This window comes from Eptatretus burgeri, chromosome 1 (assembly GCF_056783735.1).
Source record: "Eptatretus burgeri isolate ZD-2024b chromosome 1, Ebu_testis_v1, whole genome shotgun sequence".
NCBI lineage: Eukaryota > Metazoa > Chordata > Myxini > Myxiniformes > Myxinidae > Eptatretus > Eptatretus burgeri.
The window spans coordinates 131,976,021-131,993,750 of record NC_140961.1 but is presented as its reverse complement, the minus strand read 5'-3'; the positions used below and the strand labels follow the sequence as shown (position 1 = coordinate 131,993,750).

The following is a 17,730-nucleotide window of genomic DNA, read 5'->3' as shown; positions in this document are numbered from 1 at the left end:
AGTAAAAATGGTCACCATAGTCTGATGCAAAACTACACGACAACCAATGAGATGTTCAGAGACATGCTGCTGCTGTCAGTTATGTTTAATCATATTATTCAAACGTACATTTCGTACTTTTATTGTTGTTTCCACTTTTCATCGTAATTCTTCAAGATCTACAAAAATGCAAAGCCCCTTCACCCCCTTCCCAAAATGTGCACGATGGTAGGGTCCATATTGTAGATAAGCTTGGCAGGGGCTTCTCCTTCTCTCTCATTTATTTATTTTTCTTTTCCTCTTCCTCGTACTCTGTAGCCGCTGCCATCACAATAAATTTAGTTGGGGAAGTTCTCACGAGAGGATCGAATGAAACTGAAAATGATGGCCGGACGGCATTTGTTGGAGTACCACGATAGCATTGTTTACATTGGAGACTGCCATGTTGTGAAGCGGTGCTGAGCACTCCATTTTGTTGGAGTGCTTGCTTGAGTGCTTAAAATCAAGCATGCTGCTTGGCAAGGGATAGCAAGCTGCTTGCTAACAGAACACATGCCAGGTCATGCTTTTACAAGATCACAGGATTAAAGCACCATTGTGCAAAGGCAGCCCCTTAATGACCTAGAGGACATTATCCTGGTGAGAGCACCGGCAGGAGAGCCAGAGAAAGCTTGCAATATATTGTTGCGGGGCCGGGTATCGGCGAGTAGCATGACCGCTAGATGGAGCTGCAGGGTGGACTCCACCAAACACCCGGAATTTAGATCGTACCTTTTCGGAAAGCTCCGACAAGTACGGGTCCCTGACCGGATCGTGAATCGTCAATAATTACACCACATGGTACAGAGTTATTTGCCAATCTTCAAAATACCTAGAGCTCCACGTGGCGAGTTTACCGAGTATTCACACCCTCGACGATGCTTGTACGGAACGAGCCGCTAGCGTGCTCGAACCGTGTGTGACCCGAGCGGATGGTCACCGAGATCCGTCGGTCCAAATGTCCCCTTCCGGCCACAACAACGGCCTGGCTAATTCTCCAACACGCACCGTGTTAAACCAATAAAAGAAACACAAACATGAACTGATACATTTAACACATGGGTTTATTTATAATGGGGCAGGGGGGCACGCAAGAAGCAGAGTTATCCGAATAATAGAGAAGCACATATGTACAGCCAAGAGCACTTGTAGAATTACTACTTACTAGACTGGTGCCACACACACACACACACACACACACACACACACACACACACACACACACACACACACACACACACACACACACACACACACACACACACACACACACACACACACGAAACGGTGGCCACAGCTTTTATTGAGGCCTCCAGCTCGGAGGGGAAGGTGAGCTGAAGACCAGAGCCTGCGTCTGACCTGTCCACCTCGTTTTTGCCTTCGAGCTGATTCGAACCAGGCACCAGCGAGAGTCAAGCCGAATCCAGACACCGGCGAGCCGCGATCAGCCTCCTCAGCTCCGCTCGGCGCTCGTCCTGGCAACCAAACCTCTCCTCTGTATCCTTCAGAGAGATGGCGTGCACCCCTGGCGGTTCTGTTGGCAGCAGAATCTCTCAATCTCGAGCTCTGGTGTTCGCCGACAGAGACATGGCGCTAACCCCTGCGGTTCTTGCGGGGGATCGTGTCTCTCAAGCGCTCTCTCTCAGGTCCGAAATCGTGCCGCACCCTTATTCACCCTGTCTCCGGGGGGTGGGGGGACGCCTCCGCCCTCCTTGCTCTCCCTCACTGGACGGTTTTGGCGCGCACAATCACTCGTCCCCCTGTCACTGACCAAAACGAGCGGCAAGTCCGTCGATTGGCCCAGGGGCGTGGTGACGTCACGCGGACTCCTTTCTCCCTGTCACGGGATCTGATTGGCTGAGCGGCGGTCACCCCACCCATAGCACGCTGATTGGTCGAGGGCCGTCGTGAGGCTCCTCCTTGAACTCCGCCCACCAAACAGGCAGAGGAACTGTATTCTGCTTGGGCTCCACCCACATACGTGCTGACACGCACATAGGCCATGGCGTCGGTCAGAGCGAGGTGAAGGTGATGCTGGCGTTGTCGTAGTTATGAGGGGTGTAAAAAAAAAAAGAAAACCGTGACGATCAAAATAACTCCGCAGCGCATGAACATTTAATTACCCATTAAACAGGGGAAGGGACCCTAACTAGAAACACATACTTACTGATATAACTGTTCTATCGGACCTGTATGTTGTGTGCTCAAGGCTTTCAGATTCGCAACAATATTACATTACTCGTATAAAAGCCCGTCTGTCAAAAATGACGGGTTGGAATTATTTTATTTGAAATATTCAGAGACTGGAAGATATGATGTTTTGTAGAAAGAAAAAGAGTTATTTTAAAACACTACATGTGCAAATGTTACCCTATTTTTCTTTATCTTCTGGGACCTTTCATTTTGAGGGTGCGGCTTCGTGAGTGTGCCTAAGCCTGAAGCCTCGGCCTAGCGTCAGGTGTGCTTATATTTTCTTTATTTATTCGACATCGCATATGTATATGAGCACTCGTTTTACTCTGTGACCATTACACATCACGTGCAGTGAACTTCACCTCCCTGCGCCTTGTATTTTTTTTTTAAACCTTCTGTACACCGCCATTGAGGCTCGGTTGCAAGTCACCATCTACATTTCCAAAAGAAGAGACGTAATTACTCGTTAATGGAAAATGTTTTTCGAGTTTGTTTTTTTTTTTTTTTTAATCCTGTAAAAATAGACCGCCATGAACACACAGTCGTGTTAAAAGATTGGCCTTTAAAACCCTTCTTAAATCGTCCTTTTGAAGAGGGACAGACCGCACGAACAACTACACAAACGAATATGCACACACACATTGTTTTTTATATGTGGGAGATATGGAACGGTTTCTCCATTACATGCGGTATTACATTCTCTCTATTACATTCCATGTTTCAGCCAGTTTTCTTCTGGAATTAGAGCACCTGAAAAACTGATATTTTTTTTTTTTCTAAAGTCCACTTTACCGGTCGGTGTCCCTAATTTTTTCCTGTGTCCATAATTATGTGGCTGCGTGTAACTTGGAAGTCTCAACAAGTATCTGTCTATTCATATTCAAAATTTCATGAACTTTCATCCAACAGTTCATAAGTTATGAGCCTTTGTGTTTGACTATTTTACTACTGGAGTCGAAATTTTTCTTTGTCCCACTATTTGGGGTTCACCACTATGAGAAAAAATAAGGGCAATACCCTTGGGTGCACACCTGGTAGAATAATGATACTGAGGAGGAAGTCAACGTGGGATGGAATGAGTAAAATGTACCAACAAACCAATGTTGTAGCAAATACCTAGTTTTTATGGCAACCCCCCCCAACCATCCCCGTAAACCCTCTTGGACCTGTTTCTTTTGGGTTTTTTTGTATATGTTGTCGAGGTTTGTATGAGAGCTAACACAACACACAACAAGGGGAGCAGGAGACAAGAGTGGTGGGAGAGGGAAGGACTAAACAGTGGAGAACAGAGACATTAGGAGATCTGTGGAAGGGAGAGGAATGGGGTGGGGAACACGGGGTATACAAGATGGACACCACAGGCACTTTCAGGTCCTTACCCGACCGGGACTTTCAGGAAGGAAAGCAGGGAATTTGAAGGATGTGGGTTTGGGGTGGATTAACGGGTAGAAAAGATCGAGGTTTTGGATGGGGGACGATAAGAGGAGGTGGTGAACTGCTGTTTTGAAGGCCTGTAGGGAAGAATGGGATTGAAGAGAGTGGGAATTTATTCCAAAGACGGGGAAAAAGAGGAATGAAAGAGTGAAGATGAGCAGTGATTTGTGATTTTGGTCGTTTTAAAAGAAGGGGGTTGCTGCCGTACCTTGAGCTCCCTGCGGAAATATGGGGGGGGGCACATATCGCATACAGAGCGGGGGGAGTGAGACTGGAGAGTAGATGGTGGAAGACAGAAACACTATCGACCTGTCTGCAGCGAGGGAGAGAGGGAGAATGAGAGAGAGAGGCACAAAGACTCAGCCTCATCGTGGGAGAAACAATGGTCCTAAATGCCTTGGTTTCCACAGTGTAAAGCCGATTAAAGGTGTGAGGCAGGAACACCAGCCCAGAGGGGAGAACAGTACTCCATCAGGCTGCGGACGAAAGCTTTGTATGTGGTCAGGAGCTCAGGTGGGCTGAGGAAGGACTTTGCACGACGGAGGATTCCCAGTTGACAACTGGCTTTGGAGGCGAGGTTGGAAATGTGGCTTTCCCAGGAAAGATCGTGGCAGATAGTGAGACCCAGAAACTTGAATGAAAAGACTTCTTCCAGAGGATTGTTGAGAAAGTCGATGAGGGGCGGGGTGGGGGTGGGAGTGGTCCAAACGGTCTTTATCGAGACACATCGTGAGAGTGTGAGATTTGTCCGGATTGAAAGACATGTTCCACGTGTTGGACCAGTTTGTGGTTTTTATCCACATCAGCAGTGAGCGAAGAAGCTGCTGCTTGCCGGTCTGAGGGATGACAGATGGTACGGCAGAGGGTGGAGTCATCAGCAAAGAGATAAAGAGGATTTTCCAGAGTTTTAATAGATCATTGATGAAAACCAGAAAGAGAACAGGGCCCAGAAGTCTACCTTGAACTCCAGCCTGGACAGGAAGAAGGGATGAAAGAACTCCATTTGGGGCCACATGTTGGCTGCGACAGGAGAGGAAGTTTGCGAGCCATGAGTGGAGATGGCCTTGGATACCATAGGAAGAGAGTTTGTTGAGCAGGGCAGGGTGCCAGACCGTGTCAAAAGTACGCGATATGTCAAGGGATATGGCTCTGATTTCATGTCCGGCATTGAGGACCTCCATCCATTGTTGGGAGAGCAGAAGCAGCATATCCAGGGTAGAGTGACCTGGTCTGAAACCAAATTGATGATCGGAAATCAAGCCATTGGAGAAGAGGAAGGATTTAATGTCTGACGCGATGATGGATTCCATAACCTTGATGCTGATTTGTCTGTAGTTGCAGGGATCTGTTTTTTGCACCTTTTGTATGCAGGGCAGTCATGTTTGCTGATTTCCAAGCTGATGTGAGATGTGATGCTCATCGCGTTTTTTGACATCAAGGGCATCGTCCACTTCGAGTTTCCACCACAGGGTCAAACAGTGAATCAATACTTGTACAAGGAGATCATCTGGGACAAGAGGAGGGATCTGTGGGAGAACAACGCCTGGGTGCTCCACCATGACAACACCCCTGCTCACTGTGCTCTGAGCATCCAACAGTTTCTGGCGGAGAGGAACCTGCCAATGCTGAAGCAACCCCGTATTTGCCAGACTTGGCCCCTTGTGATTTTTTTCCTATTCCCCAAGCTCAAGGGGGTGATCAAGGGGACCCGATTTCCTGATGTGGAGGCCATTAAAAGGGCCATGACGACGGAGCTCTGGAGGATTCCAGAAGAAGCCCTCCGGGGTTGCATCGAACCTTGGAAGAAGAGGATGGACAAGTGTGTGAGACTGGAGGGAAACTATTTTGAAGGGGACAAGCTGTGATTTAAATATATTTTTTGGAATAAAATTTCTGTGAAGTCAGTCCCGTTACTTTTTGACGGACCTCGTATGCAAATTTTCAGCTCGTTTCAATGTACAGCCTTTGAGACGTGAGCGACAACATGTTTTGGGTGGAAGGACAGACAGACTGACAGACGCCGTGAATTTTGAGTGTTTTCGTTAAAAACTCAACAATGCAGAAATGGACGTTGCTGAAATTTGGAACATATTACCTCGACGTACAAAGGATTTACTTCTGAACTTTGCAACCAATTTCATGCAGCAGAAGCTAAGAAACGAATTTTCAGTCCCTGTGTTAAATCTGCATACAAAGAAACTGTCCCATATAAAGGGAGGGGTGCTTTGCGCCTCCGTTGATATATAATGGGTCGATAATGATGACAAGTTGTATATTCAATTTTACAGCATTATGACTTGATCCTAAACCACCTGTAATATCTTCTTGTGACAACTGTATTATAATCCACATGTACACCATCTTACTGGACTATAATCTACCTGAGCACCATCTTCGTGTAACGACTGGACTGTAAACAAGTACAGTACCATCTTCCAGTCCTCGACCGCTGTCACATCCAAGGAATTGAGTATTTCCTGATGCAAGCCCAGCTTCGCTGGTTAGGACACCCCACACGTTTGGAAGACCATAGAATCCCGAAAGCACTTTTCTATGGCCAACTAAAATTTGGTAACCGTTCACTTGGTGGACACGTCTGCACTCGAGTCTTGTACCATTTTAGTTGCCATCTTGTAGCATCAGGCCACAAACAGGTGAGCTTGGCATAACATTTGCCCCAAAGGCTGAGGCCACTTTCAATGTGTGAGACTTGCTATCAAGAGACAGTGAAGGCAAGAAAGGAAAACCTGCCAATGCCCACCTTCGCAAGGAACAGCTTATATCTGCAGTATTTGCACTGGGAGGGTGGGTGGGGCTGGGGACTTGGGGTTGCGATGTCGGAGGTTGAGGGCTTGAAGAAGAAAGGGAGAGCTGTGGACCTAGGGTGGGGTGAGGATGGGAGGACAGAGAGTTGGGGTTGGGTGGGGTGCAGAAAGGGACAGAGAGTTGGGAGAGAGAGCGTTTTAGTTTTGGGGAGGTTTGAGTACTTGGGGTTGAGAGGGGTAGCTTGAAGACTTGGGATAGGGGGTGGGGGAGAGAGGATGGCTTGCAAATGGAAGGGGGGTTTGAGGACTTGGCTTTTGGAGGGGGTTTGAGGACTTTGCTTTGGGAGATAAGTTTGAGGACTTGGGGTTGGGAGGGGAGTTTGTGGATTATTGTCCAGTAATATGGTGCACATGTCAGATTTTGGGTTGGGAAGGGGGGGTGGACTTGTGGTTGGGAGGGAGGTGTTTATTGACTTGTACTTGAGGTTGGTAGGTGGTGGTGTTAACTTGAAGAGGGAAGGGGAGGAGAGCATTGGAGTGGGATGTTGAGGCTTTGTGGGGGAGGTTGAGAACTTGCGGTGAGGGAGGGCGGGTGTGTTGTCGACCTGTGATGGGGGAGGGGTTTTATGACTTGGGATGGGGGGTGGAGAATGTGTTGAGGACTTGGAGTGGAGGCCTGAAAACTTGAAGTCTCATTTAACATTGCACCGAATTTCCATGGGTTCCTCCTCTTGTATCATATTAGAGTGTGACTGCTGGACTATAATCTACATGCACCATCTTCGTGTGATTTCTGGACTATAAACTAGATCGTACTATCTTAGTGTGATTAATCGACTGTAAGCGAAGTGGATCATCTCAAACAGCAAATTATCTTGACTTTCAGGCTGCTCTTTGTGGTTTTGGATGTCCAGGAAATGTGGTTTCCTGTTGAGGTGGTGTGTTTAGGTGGTTGTAAGCAAAAACTGCAGGTGTTTGTATGGAGTGTGCTGAATGTTTTGTGAAACGCTTGTATATAATGTTTTTTAATTCATACTTGTTAACCCATATCAGTCGTGTGACTGGCATTCTCTTTGTCGTCCATTTATAATTTATGGTCGATATGATGTATATTTAAACAAGTGAAGTAAGTGTTCAATTTACCTAGCCTGCGAGAAAAATATCCATGAAAGATGGGCGGTTACCTGATCTATTGACCACATGAGACAGGTGTGTTGAATATAAGCTTTTGTTTGATATCAGTCTGTTGGACTGACATTTCTCGTACATTTTTATCTTTTTTAGATCCTGGTGGAGGATCTCTAAGTCTTACTCACGTTGTTTTTCTTGTGGACTTTTTTGGTTCACAGCCTGCAGTTTTCATCGAAACTTCCTGAAACTTGGCAGAAACAGGGTGTCCCAAAAAAATATACAACTTTTCATCTGCAAAGAGGATGGTCATAACATATATTTTTTAAAAAGATATATGGCTGGATAGAAAGCTGAAAGGTTGAAGTTTATTGTACCAATGTCAAAATTGCCACCAAAATTGAAATTTTGGGATAGAATCGTCGTTTTCTTTTGGACCACATGTTCGACGTCGGCTCCACGTTGTCCGATCACTGCTTGCAAACGTGTTGTCATGTTCTCCATCACTTTGGGAAACGTTTCCTGAGGAATGTTCTGGATTTCTCGGTGGATGTTTTCCTTCAGCTGATCAAGAATCTGAGGCCTCGGGTTTCCATAGATCCTGTCCTTGAGATACCCCCACAAGAAGAAGTCTGGAGGAGTAAGGTCAGGGGAATACGGTGGCCACTCAACGTCTTCGTAGAGGGAGATAAAGCGACCCTCAAAATGTTGGTTGAGAAAACGCCTTGTTTCCCTGGCTGTATGGGGCGGTGCCCCATCCTGCTGGAACCACTGGGTACTCATCTGGATCAGGTTGTTTCTCCTACGGGCCTGAGTACGTAGCTCAAGCAGATAGAATTCCTGAATCATTTTGCGATAGTTCTTCTGGTTTACCGTGCAAGTGCGTCCCTGGTCATCTTCAAAGAAGTATGGACCAATTATCCCAGACCAACCAACCGCCACCCACATGGTGACTTTGAGAACAGATCGAGGCACCAGTTCAGTTGATGCATTACCAGGATTTTCAGTTTCCCAGTACCGAAAGTTTTGCTTACTGATCAGTAAGCACCGTTTCCGTTTGAATTTTGTATGGAAAGCCATGAATGTCTTGGCGAAGGATCCACTGAATGGTGCTCTTATGAATGTTTGTCTCGGCAGAAAGTCGTCGAATCGATTTTTTTGGACTATGAACAACCGCCTGTCTCACCATTTCCACATTTTCTTCACTACAACCTGTTCTCTTCCGACCACTGTGTGACCCTTGTGAAGGCCACAGATGGTTCCCACATTGGTAAACTTTGCGATGGTGCACTTTATTGTCCGAAAGTTTGGTGCATAGCGCAAGTGGATACCGAAATGTCTCGAGTAAAGACGTTGCACCTGTATCACACTTTTCATCTGGTGCCAAAGTTCAACAATTTTCGTCCATTGTTGTACGGTCAGTCTTGGCATTTTTCTGACGCTTGCTTGGTATCAAAATAAACTTCAGGTTCTCTGCAACAACAAATGAAGCATTAGTGACAAAATTACTGCTAGTTTAGGATCAAACGAAGCATTTTAAAAGTTGTATATATTTTTGGGACACCCTATAGATGTAAAAAATACCCCGCGCAGACAGTAACCATCTCCGATTTTGAAAATTCCCCCGAGAAAAAAAGTTATGACGTCAAAATATCTCCGCTCATGGAAATCGCCTAAAAAATTATCTCTAAAACTCGGCAAGCTTTTTGAATTCTGTTTGCGGGAATCGAACAGGGCATTGGCAGAGATGAATTACCGCACATATGATGTCATATCAATTTTTATGACGTCATTCCTATTTTTTGACATTTTTTGTTTCACAACCCAGAGTTTTCATCGGATCTTCGTGAAACTTGCCAGGTATATGCAGAAATCCCACGCGCAGGCAGTAACCATCTCCGATTTTGGAAATTCTTCCGAGAAAAAAAGTTGACGTCATTATATCACAGCTAATGGAAATCGCTGATACCATTATCTCCGAAACTAGGCAAGCTGTTTGAATTTTGTTTTCGGGAATCAAGCCGGGCATTAGCACAGATAATTTATCGCAAACCTGATACATCAAAATGACGTCATATTCGTTTTTATGACGTCATCATTAAGAGGACGAGGATCTTAGCTCATTCGAGCTTGTTGAAATCAAATGTTGACGGCTTGTATTTTAATATGCCGGAATCCGATGATGTTTGAGATTTATGGTGATGAGTTGTGAAAAATGAAATGCAAGTTTTGAAGTTGGATTGATACGGAGGACGGGCACAGTATTAAACTACTCCAAATTTCCTGGAATTATGATCGCACCAGCTATTACCATGTGTACAGTATGTCCTTGTACTGTATGTGTGTACGTCTTTACGAGTGTGGATGGCGTTACATTTGGGAGGTATCATTTTGCGTGCCCTTACCAAGTTGCCTTAAGATATTTAGTGGTCGATCACAAAGTGCGTACTGACATAATATGTCGACAAGACCTCATTATTGAGTTATTTTGTTTGTATTAAGGAAATTATCCTGTTATTATAAGGTTTAAATGATGTCGTTGTTTCTTCCCTCCTCCTACTCCCCAACTTCTCCTTCCACCATCCTCCCTTCTATTTAAGCCATTACTGGTCTTCATCGTCTTCCTACCTACATGAGCAATCTTCGACCTACTGTACCAATTCCAGAGCCACCCTGCCACCATTTTCCTGTGCACAGTCCATCCACCCCACGAGCAATATCGAGAGCTGTAACTAGAAAAAAAATTAAAATCCTTCATCTAAATACAATTGATTTTCAGGATGGCCTGATGAAGGCAAAATTAAATCGGAGATGTCCTGTAAGAGCGCTGTACTCTTGTGTGTAAAGTAAGACCTCACATTTTGTTCAAATGGGTCGTGAGCTGGTGTTTAGAAGTGACCTCTTACAGGGAACTCTTCGTCGTCATGAAACTTCTTGAACGATGCTTGTGACAAATGTCGTACAATAATTGTCTTCCTCGTGTCCCTCGCTATCCAATTCTACTATGTTGCGCTGCGATCAGGAAGGCCTCGGAATGATCAGGTGGTCATGTTTGTTCCACCCTCAGATTCATACTCTCTTTCCATCCGTGACCACGAACCCAGCCACGGGGACATTGTGAAGCATTTCAAGATCCGAAGTAATTCAAGCGGGGGATATTTCATCTCGAGCCGCATCACCTTCGACTCTCTGCAGAGTCTCACCGAGCATTACCGTGGTGAGTGTGAGCAGACCCTCTGATGTCATGGTCATCTCGACAATGTCTGGTCTGCAATGCCCAAAATTAAGGGACTGTATGATCGTTTCCCTCAAATTACCTACCTGTGAGAACTTTGTTCGAGGCCTCGACCCTTGACCCATGCGGCTGTGCAAAGATCTTGTGATGCTTCTCTGATGTCTGATGATTATTAGTAATGTTCGTTTATTTCTGGTTATGCAGTATATGTTCAAGGCATCTGACTGAAGATTGTAAGATAATCTCTAACTAACAGGTGTACAATAAGTAGTTATTATCAGGTGTACAGCAGGTTGACCATCATCTCAAGGAGATGGGGATGGGCCTGGCATCTGCCTGGGGGATGGCCAGACGGAGGCCCCTGGAGTACCGGCGGAAAGTGGACGCAGTGACGCGCTGTTCTGGCACATGCTCCCATACCTGACCTGAATAAGTAGTTATAAAGGGACTGACTCATTGAGTGATTTTGGACTACTGAGGTTGTGGACTCTAAAGTACTGTTTGGAGAGGTTCTTGGCATGAAGAGTCAAAAGCCCTGTGATTGAACTGAACCCGAATGTTCAACAGATGGTAATTGAGAGTTGGTCTGCCATATTGTGTTCCCAGCAGTCATCGTCGGGGCAGGAATTTGGAACGTGGAAAGGATGCTGGCACACCATGGTCCACTCTTGGGGAAACAAAAAAAAACAAAAAAAAAACTCTGGAATCCTTGACATCCTCCAGCAGCGATTTTAGAAGTCAGGATACCCAAGTTAACGTTCCATCTGAAGGATGGTGCATTATTCGATGAAACGCAGGATGGGGGTTTAATCGTCGAGTCAGGAAAGGAACTCGGTCTCACCATTTCAAAGGGAAGCGCGCTGCCTCTGAGCATTCCTATCGGGCCAAAAAATGTGGCACCTCACGAGGAAAGCTGACATCTTTGAAAGATGGATTATTTGGATCAATCTTGGAATTTGAAGTATCAATCCAGATTTGGAATCTTAAAGTACAGATTGTAGAGAAAGTAGAAGCGGCAAAAGAAACCACTCTGGTTATTATTACGTTTGTTATTGGTTTTACATTAATATATTACTCTTGGTAACCCATTTTTCGAGGGAATATGTCTGTTACCCTGTTACCCCATTTGTTATTCCATTCTCAGTACATATTCTGCATAGATTTGTCCTTTGCCATTTCATGTCCTTGTAATTCTTGCCAAAGTATACTGATGTTTCTCATGTCCTTGCGGTTGCTCTGTTGCCCTCGTTGCCAGGTCTCGGTCTCGATCAAGGATGAGAGTAGAGCACAGGATTTCCAACCTAACCATGTGATAATTCTCTTGCTGCAGAAACAATAGGCACTGAGATCAGGAACCTGAAGCAGAGGTCCATCTCCAAGTCGACCACTTGATTGGGAGTAGTAAAACCATGCCAATGCACAGGAAACTGCTAACTGGGAGAAACCCCAACCCAAGGTTCACTCAAAGCTTCATATGTGACTGACGTATGAATGTTGCTGCAAACTTGAGAACGAGAACAAATAGTTCATGAGATGAACCATCATTTTACTGAAATATACCTGGAGTCGATGAAAGCCGTTAACCAGGGTCAGGTGAAGTGAAGATTACACACCAAAATAAACCTCTGCTATACTAAGGTACTCCTTAAGGTAGAAAAGGAAGTGTTGTAGACATATGTGGCCAACAGGTACAGAAAGATGTTTTGGAGGAGGAGAGGTCCTGAATAGCAGGATTTTATGAACAAGGTTACAAATTCATCATCGACTCGTAAGCATGACGACAATGAATTGCTGCACATCAACGAATGACTACAGCAGGAAATCGAACGAGAAGGGCTACTCGGTGGAGCGCATGCCTTCGCTAAGCTGAACAGTTTACGTTTTGTATTCCGCTGATAGGCTGGTACTGCATCCGGAAATCGGAAAGCTTGACCAAAATCTAATCGGCTTGGTCTTGTCAACTACCCAACTCGTCCGCCAAGTTTTGTCATAATCCATCCACAACTTTTTGAGATATCATGATGTGTGTATATATATATATATATATATATATATATATATATATATATATATATATATATATATATATATATATATTTATATATATATAGTTATTTATATATATATATAGTTATTTATATATATAGTTATTTATATATATAGTTTTGGCCCAATCTCTCAATGGTGAAGAATTACTTAAAAAAATAATAATAATTCTCGTATCCAGATCCGGATCTTCACCAAATGAGAATCGATTCATCCTCGTCACACAACCAACCTCTCCAAATTTTGGCCGAATCCGTGAATAACGCTTTGAGATATCCTGCTCACAGACAGACAGACAGACAGACAGACAGACAGACAGGGGTGAAAACAACCTCCACCCACCTTCAGTGATGGAGATTTTGGTAACTTCTTCAACACATTGCAGGCATTTATAAACATACTATGACGTCATGACATTGTGATTGTCATGTGTGACATGAATGCAAAGGATGGAGCAGACAATGAAGGGGAATTGGACATTGTGGGAAGGCATGGATTTGTTTCCCGAAACAGCAATGGGGATGAGTGAGTTGAGCTGTGTCAGTTAAATTGTCAAACTGGAGGAGAAACCAACCCTCTGTCATCACAAAGAAAGTCACAATGATCATAACCTGTGTTAACCTGTGGTGTGATATTGAAAATATTAATGAAGGAAATTACAAAGAAGATCCTTCCAAAATGAACAGTGAAAAACTGAAAGATCCAGCAACTAACCCATTTTTTTGGTTCATAAAAAGTTGAAACGCTCAAGAAGGTATTTGACGATGTCAGCCAAATCGGACTAAAAAGGAGCACAGGCGGGTGGAAGAGGGGGTGGGTGCGGGCGGTGGAAGAGGGGGTGGGTGCGGGCGGTGGAAGAGGGGGTGGGTGCGGGCGGTGGAAGAGGGGTGGGTGCGGGTGGTGGAAGAGGGGTGGGTGTGGGTGGTGGAAGAGGGGGTGGGTGCGGGTGGTGGAAGAGGGGGTGGGTGCGGGAGGTGGAAGAGGGGGTGGGTGCGGGCGGTGGAAGAGGGGGTGGGTGCGGGCGGTGGAGGGGGGTGGGTGCGGGCGGTGGAAGGGGGTGGGTGCGGGCGGTGGAGGGGGTGGGTGCGGGCGGTGGAAGGGGGGTGGGTGCGGGCGGTGGAGGGGGTGGGTGCGGGCGGTGGAAGGGGGTGGGTGCGGGCGGTGGAAGGGGGTGGGTGCGGGCGGTGGAAGGGGGTGGGTGCGGGCGGTGGAAGGGGGTGGGTGCGGGCGGTGGAAGAGGGGGTGGGTGCGGCCGGTGGAAGAGGGGGTGGGTGCGGCCGGTGGAAGAGGGGGTGGGTGCGGGCGGTGGAAGAGGGGGTGGGTGCGGACGGTGGAAGAGGGGGTGGGTGCGGGCGGTGGAAGAGGGGTGGGTGCGGGCGGTGGAAGAGGGGGTGGGTGCGGGCGGTGGAAGAGGGGGTGGGTGCGGGCGGTGGAGGGGGTGGGTGCGGGCGGTGGAAGGGGGGTGGGTGCGGGCGGTGGAAGGGGGTGGGTGCGGGTGGTGGAGGGGGTGGGTGCGGCGGTGGAAGGGGGTGGGTGCGGGCGGTGGAAGAGGGGTGGGTGCGGCCGGTGGAAGGGGGGTGGGTGCGGGCGGTGGAAGAGGGGGTAGGTGCGGACGGTGGAAGAGGGGGTGGGTGCGGGCGGTGGAAGAGGGGGTGGGTGCGGGCGGTGGAAGAGGGGGTGGGTGCGGGGGGTGGAAGAGGGGGGTGGGTGCGGGCGGTGGAAGAGGGGGGTGTGTGCGGGCGGTGGAAGAGGGGAGTGGGTGCGGACGGTGGAAGAGGGGGGTGGGTGCGGGCGGTGGAAGAAGAAGAGGAAAGAGGGATGTGACAGAGATGAAATGCACCTTATTACCCTCGCCAAAGGAGAGAATATTGCATTTAGGTCCATTTTTTTGTTTGTTTGTTTGTTTCCACAGAACTTTTGTGTTTTTCTCTGCCGCTTGTCGGATTGAGACGAAATTTTGACCATTGGTGCAACTACTCATGTAGAATGTCGTAATCATAATTGTGACGACAGAGATCACGTGGTGCGACAGCCATGTTGGAAAAACTTTGGACCTCTATCTCTGAAACCGCACGAAGGAAAAATTGAAACTTGGCGTATGTGGAATGAGTGTGATTTTTTATGACGTTATAAGTGCCTTCCTTTTGATGTCCTAATTGCATATGTAGAACACTACATCCGATCAGTATGAAAATTTTTAGGGTCATCTCGGGATAAAATGGTCCACAAAAAAAATAAAACTGACGATGCCATCGGTCACGTGATTCGGCAGCCATATTAAAAAAAAAATAAAAAAACCACCTTCAAAAATCTTCTCTGAAATGGCTGAACAGATCATCGCGAAACTTTTCACATATGACCACCGATCCATGAGGATCAAAAGTTTCACATCTGATGTCATAGGTCACATGTTTTGGCAGCCACATTGGATTGAAGAAAAATATTGAATCATGTTTTCTCTGGGGCCGCTTAATTGACCAACATGAAACTTCACAATTATGATCTCGTGGAGATGAGGAATACGTGTTTTAAATTTCAACTTGATCGGACATGTGGTCCGACAGCTTGAATTATTTAATTTTTTGATGTGGGTTCATTTTTAAGTCATCTCTACCGAGATGACCTAATAAAGCCGGACCAAATGTCCGTCCATATGTCAACAATTTTTCTTTCCGATCTTGATGAAACTTAGTATGTGGGTAGAGGTCGATGAGTGTTGCACAACGATATAACTTTTGTCCGGGTTCAAGGTCAGGGTCAAGGTCACGAGGTCAGGTAAGTTATAAAAATCGCCATTTTCAAAACCTTTCTGGTCTGCCATTCTACAAGATATTCGGCAACTGTTTATTGATTATGATAGTAAAAAATATTATCTTGTATCTAACCGGACAGATTTTTGAATTTCCGTCCCGTTTGGCCGCCACGTAACCTGGAAGATGGTCAAAAACACCTCCCGGTACAAAGAAAACTTTTTACTTCCGATCTTGATGAAATTTGGTATGTGGGTAGAGGTCGATGAGTGATACCCAACGACATTTTTTTCCCGGATTCGAGGTCAAGGTCAAGGTCACGAGATCACGAAAGTTGTGAAAGTCGCCATTTTCAAAACCTATCTCGTCTGTCATTTTAGGAGATATCTGGCAACGGTTCATCGGTTACGATAGTAAAAAACATTATCGAGATGACCGTCACCCCCAACACAGCGGTAATTTTTAAAAACTTTTTTTAATAAGTCTCACTTGGCTGTGCCTGGATGGGTTTGAGGGTAGAGGAGTAGCAGCTGAAATGTGAATCCTATCCAGGTCACTCCTGATTACTTCATCTTTTCTTTTTTGCTTGTTTGGGTTCTTTCTGATGATTCCAATGCAGGACTGTACCTATTTGGTCTTCCATTTGATCTGAATTTAATTTATTTTAATCCCATCCTAAATTCAATTGAATAATCATAAATGTCATTTGTCAGTGTGAGGTGTCCAATCGAAGTGGGATTGCATCATAGCAGGACGTCTTGGTACCCGCTCATCACTGCCAGCAGTTATAAAGTGGCAGTTCTGGTTATGTCTCTTTTTAATTACGTAACGCACCGGTACACAAACACCACACAAAGCTGGTGAGGGTCTGCAATTTATGATTGCTCTTTCTAGTTTTTTTCAGTTTACCAAGAGGCTTTTTGGAGACTAAGTGTATCAGTGAGATTCCCACTCCATTGACGTATACACATGGAAAATTCATCATGCAAATTTGTAACTCATGAAGATGAAACTGACACAGAGTATTTCCATGTATTCCACAGCCCAGCACCAGAAAGACATTTTAGCTTTGCCTTTCTCAACATAATGTCAATCTGTATTTTTCTTTCACAATAGGTGTTAAAATAAAAGGACATTGTGGGGTCTCGTTTACTTCCACAAGCATGTTCTGTTATTTTTCCTTCAGAAGGGGGTCCATTAAAACTTGGTGCAGAGATCTCATGCAGTCCTTGATTGAGATGAGTTTGTGGCCAATAAAAATTAGGATGCAGCTTTTGTAAAAAATATGTTCAGTTCCCATAAAAATTAAGATGCAGCTTTTGTAAAGATATCTTCAGTTCTCCTTGATGTTATTTTATTCTTTTTCCAACATGCCATAAACAGAGCACTCAGACGGCCTTTGCCATCGCCTCATACGTTCATGCAACACGAAGCGACCTGGCCAGCTGTGGCAGAAGGATGCCTGGGAAATCTCCCGCGACTCATTGTTAATGAAGAAGCGCCTCGGAGCTGGCCAGTTTGGAGAGGTCTGGTTGGGTAAGAATTTCTCCTTATCCTCCCCCCCCCCCCCCTTCATTGTGTTTCAAATGATTGAACGACTCCAATTCTCAATATCCAACCTTTCGCTGCAATTACTTTGTATTCCCATCTTGCTTTCCCATTTAAATCCACGGCGAACACCTGCTACCTCCTAGAGTGGCCAGGTGGGAGTGGTTGGGGGGGGGGGGAGGGAGAGAGAGAGGAGTCATGTGTATGTGCATATTTACATCATTGAGTTACATTTGCATTCAACGTCCTTTTTGCTTAATTATACATTTTCACACTCACTTAGCCTATGATGCTTCAGACTCGGCCATGTTATATATATATATATATATATATATATATATATATATATATATATATATATATATATATATATATATATATATATATATATATATATATATATATATATATATATATATATATATATATACATATTTAATATTCTCCACCAGTCTGTGCTGTCAGTTCAGGGCAGAGCTCCAAAATCGAATCAGTGCCATTTTGTTCACTCCATGTAGGTCTGAGGCTTCATCGACCTCTTTTGTAACGCTCGTGCTTTCTGCTTCTCTTACGGCTTTATCTTCATTCCAATTCAACATCTGATTTCATTTTT

At 45.5% G+C, this 17,730-nt stretch overlaps 1 protein-coding gene across 1 annotated transcript in view; it reads left to right on the top strand.

The window, feature by feature from the left end:
• LOC147035435 (tyrosine-protein kinase HCK-like) overlaps positions 1–17,730 on the top strand; it is a 54,111-nt gene that overhangs the window by 14,024 nt on the left and 22,357 nt on the right. Inside the window, exons 7-8 of the mRNA XM_085898272.1 lie at positions 10,606–10,755; positions 16,953–17,105. Of these exons, the coding sequence (XP_085754398.1) occupies positions 10,606–10,755; positions 16,953–17,105 (303 nt within the window). The remainder of the gene's footprint in view (positions 1–10,605; positions 10,756–16,952; positions 17,106–17,730) is intronic.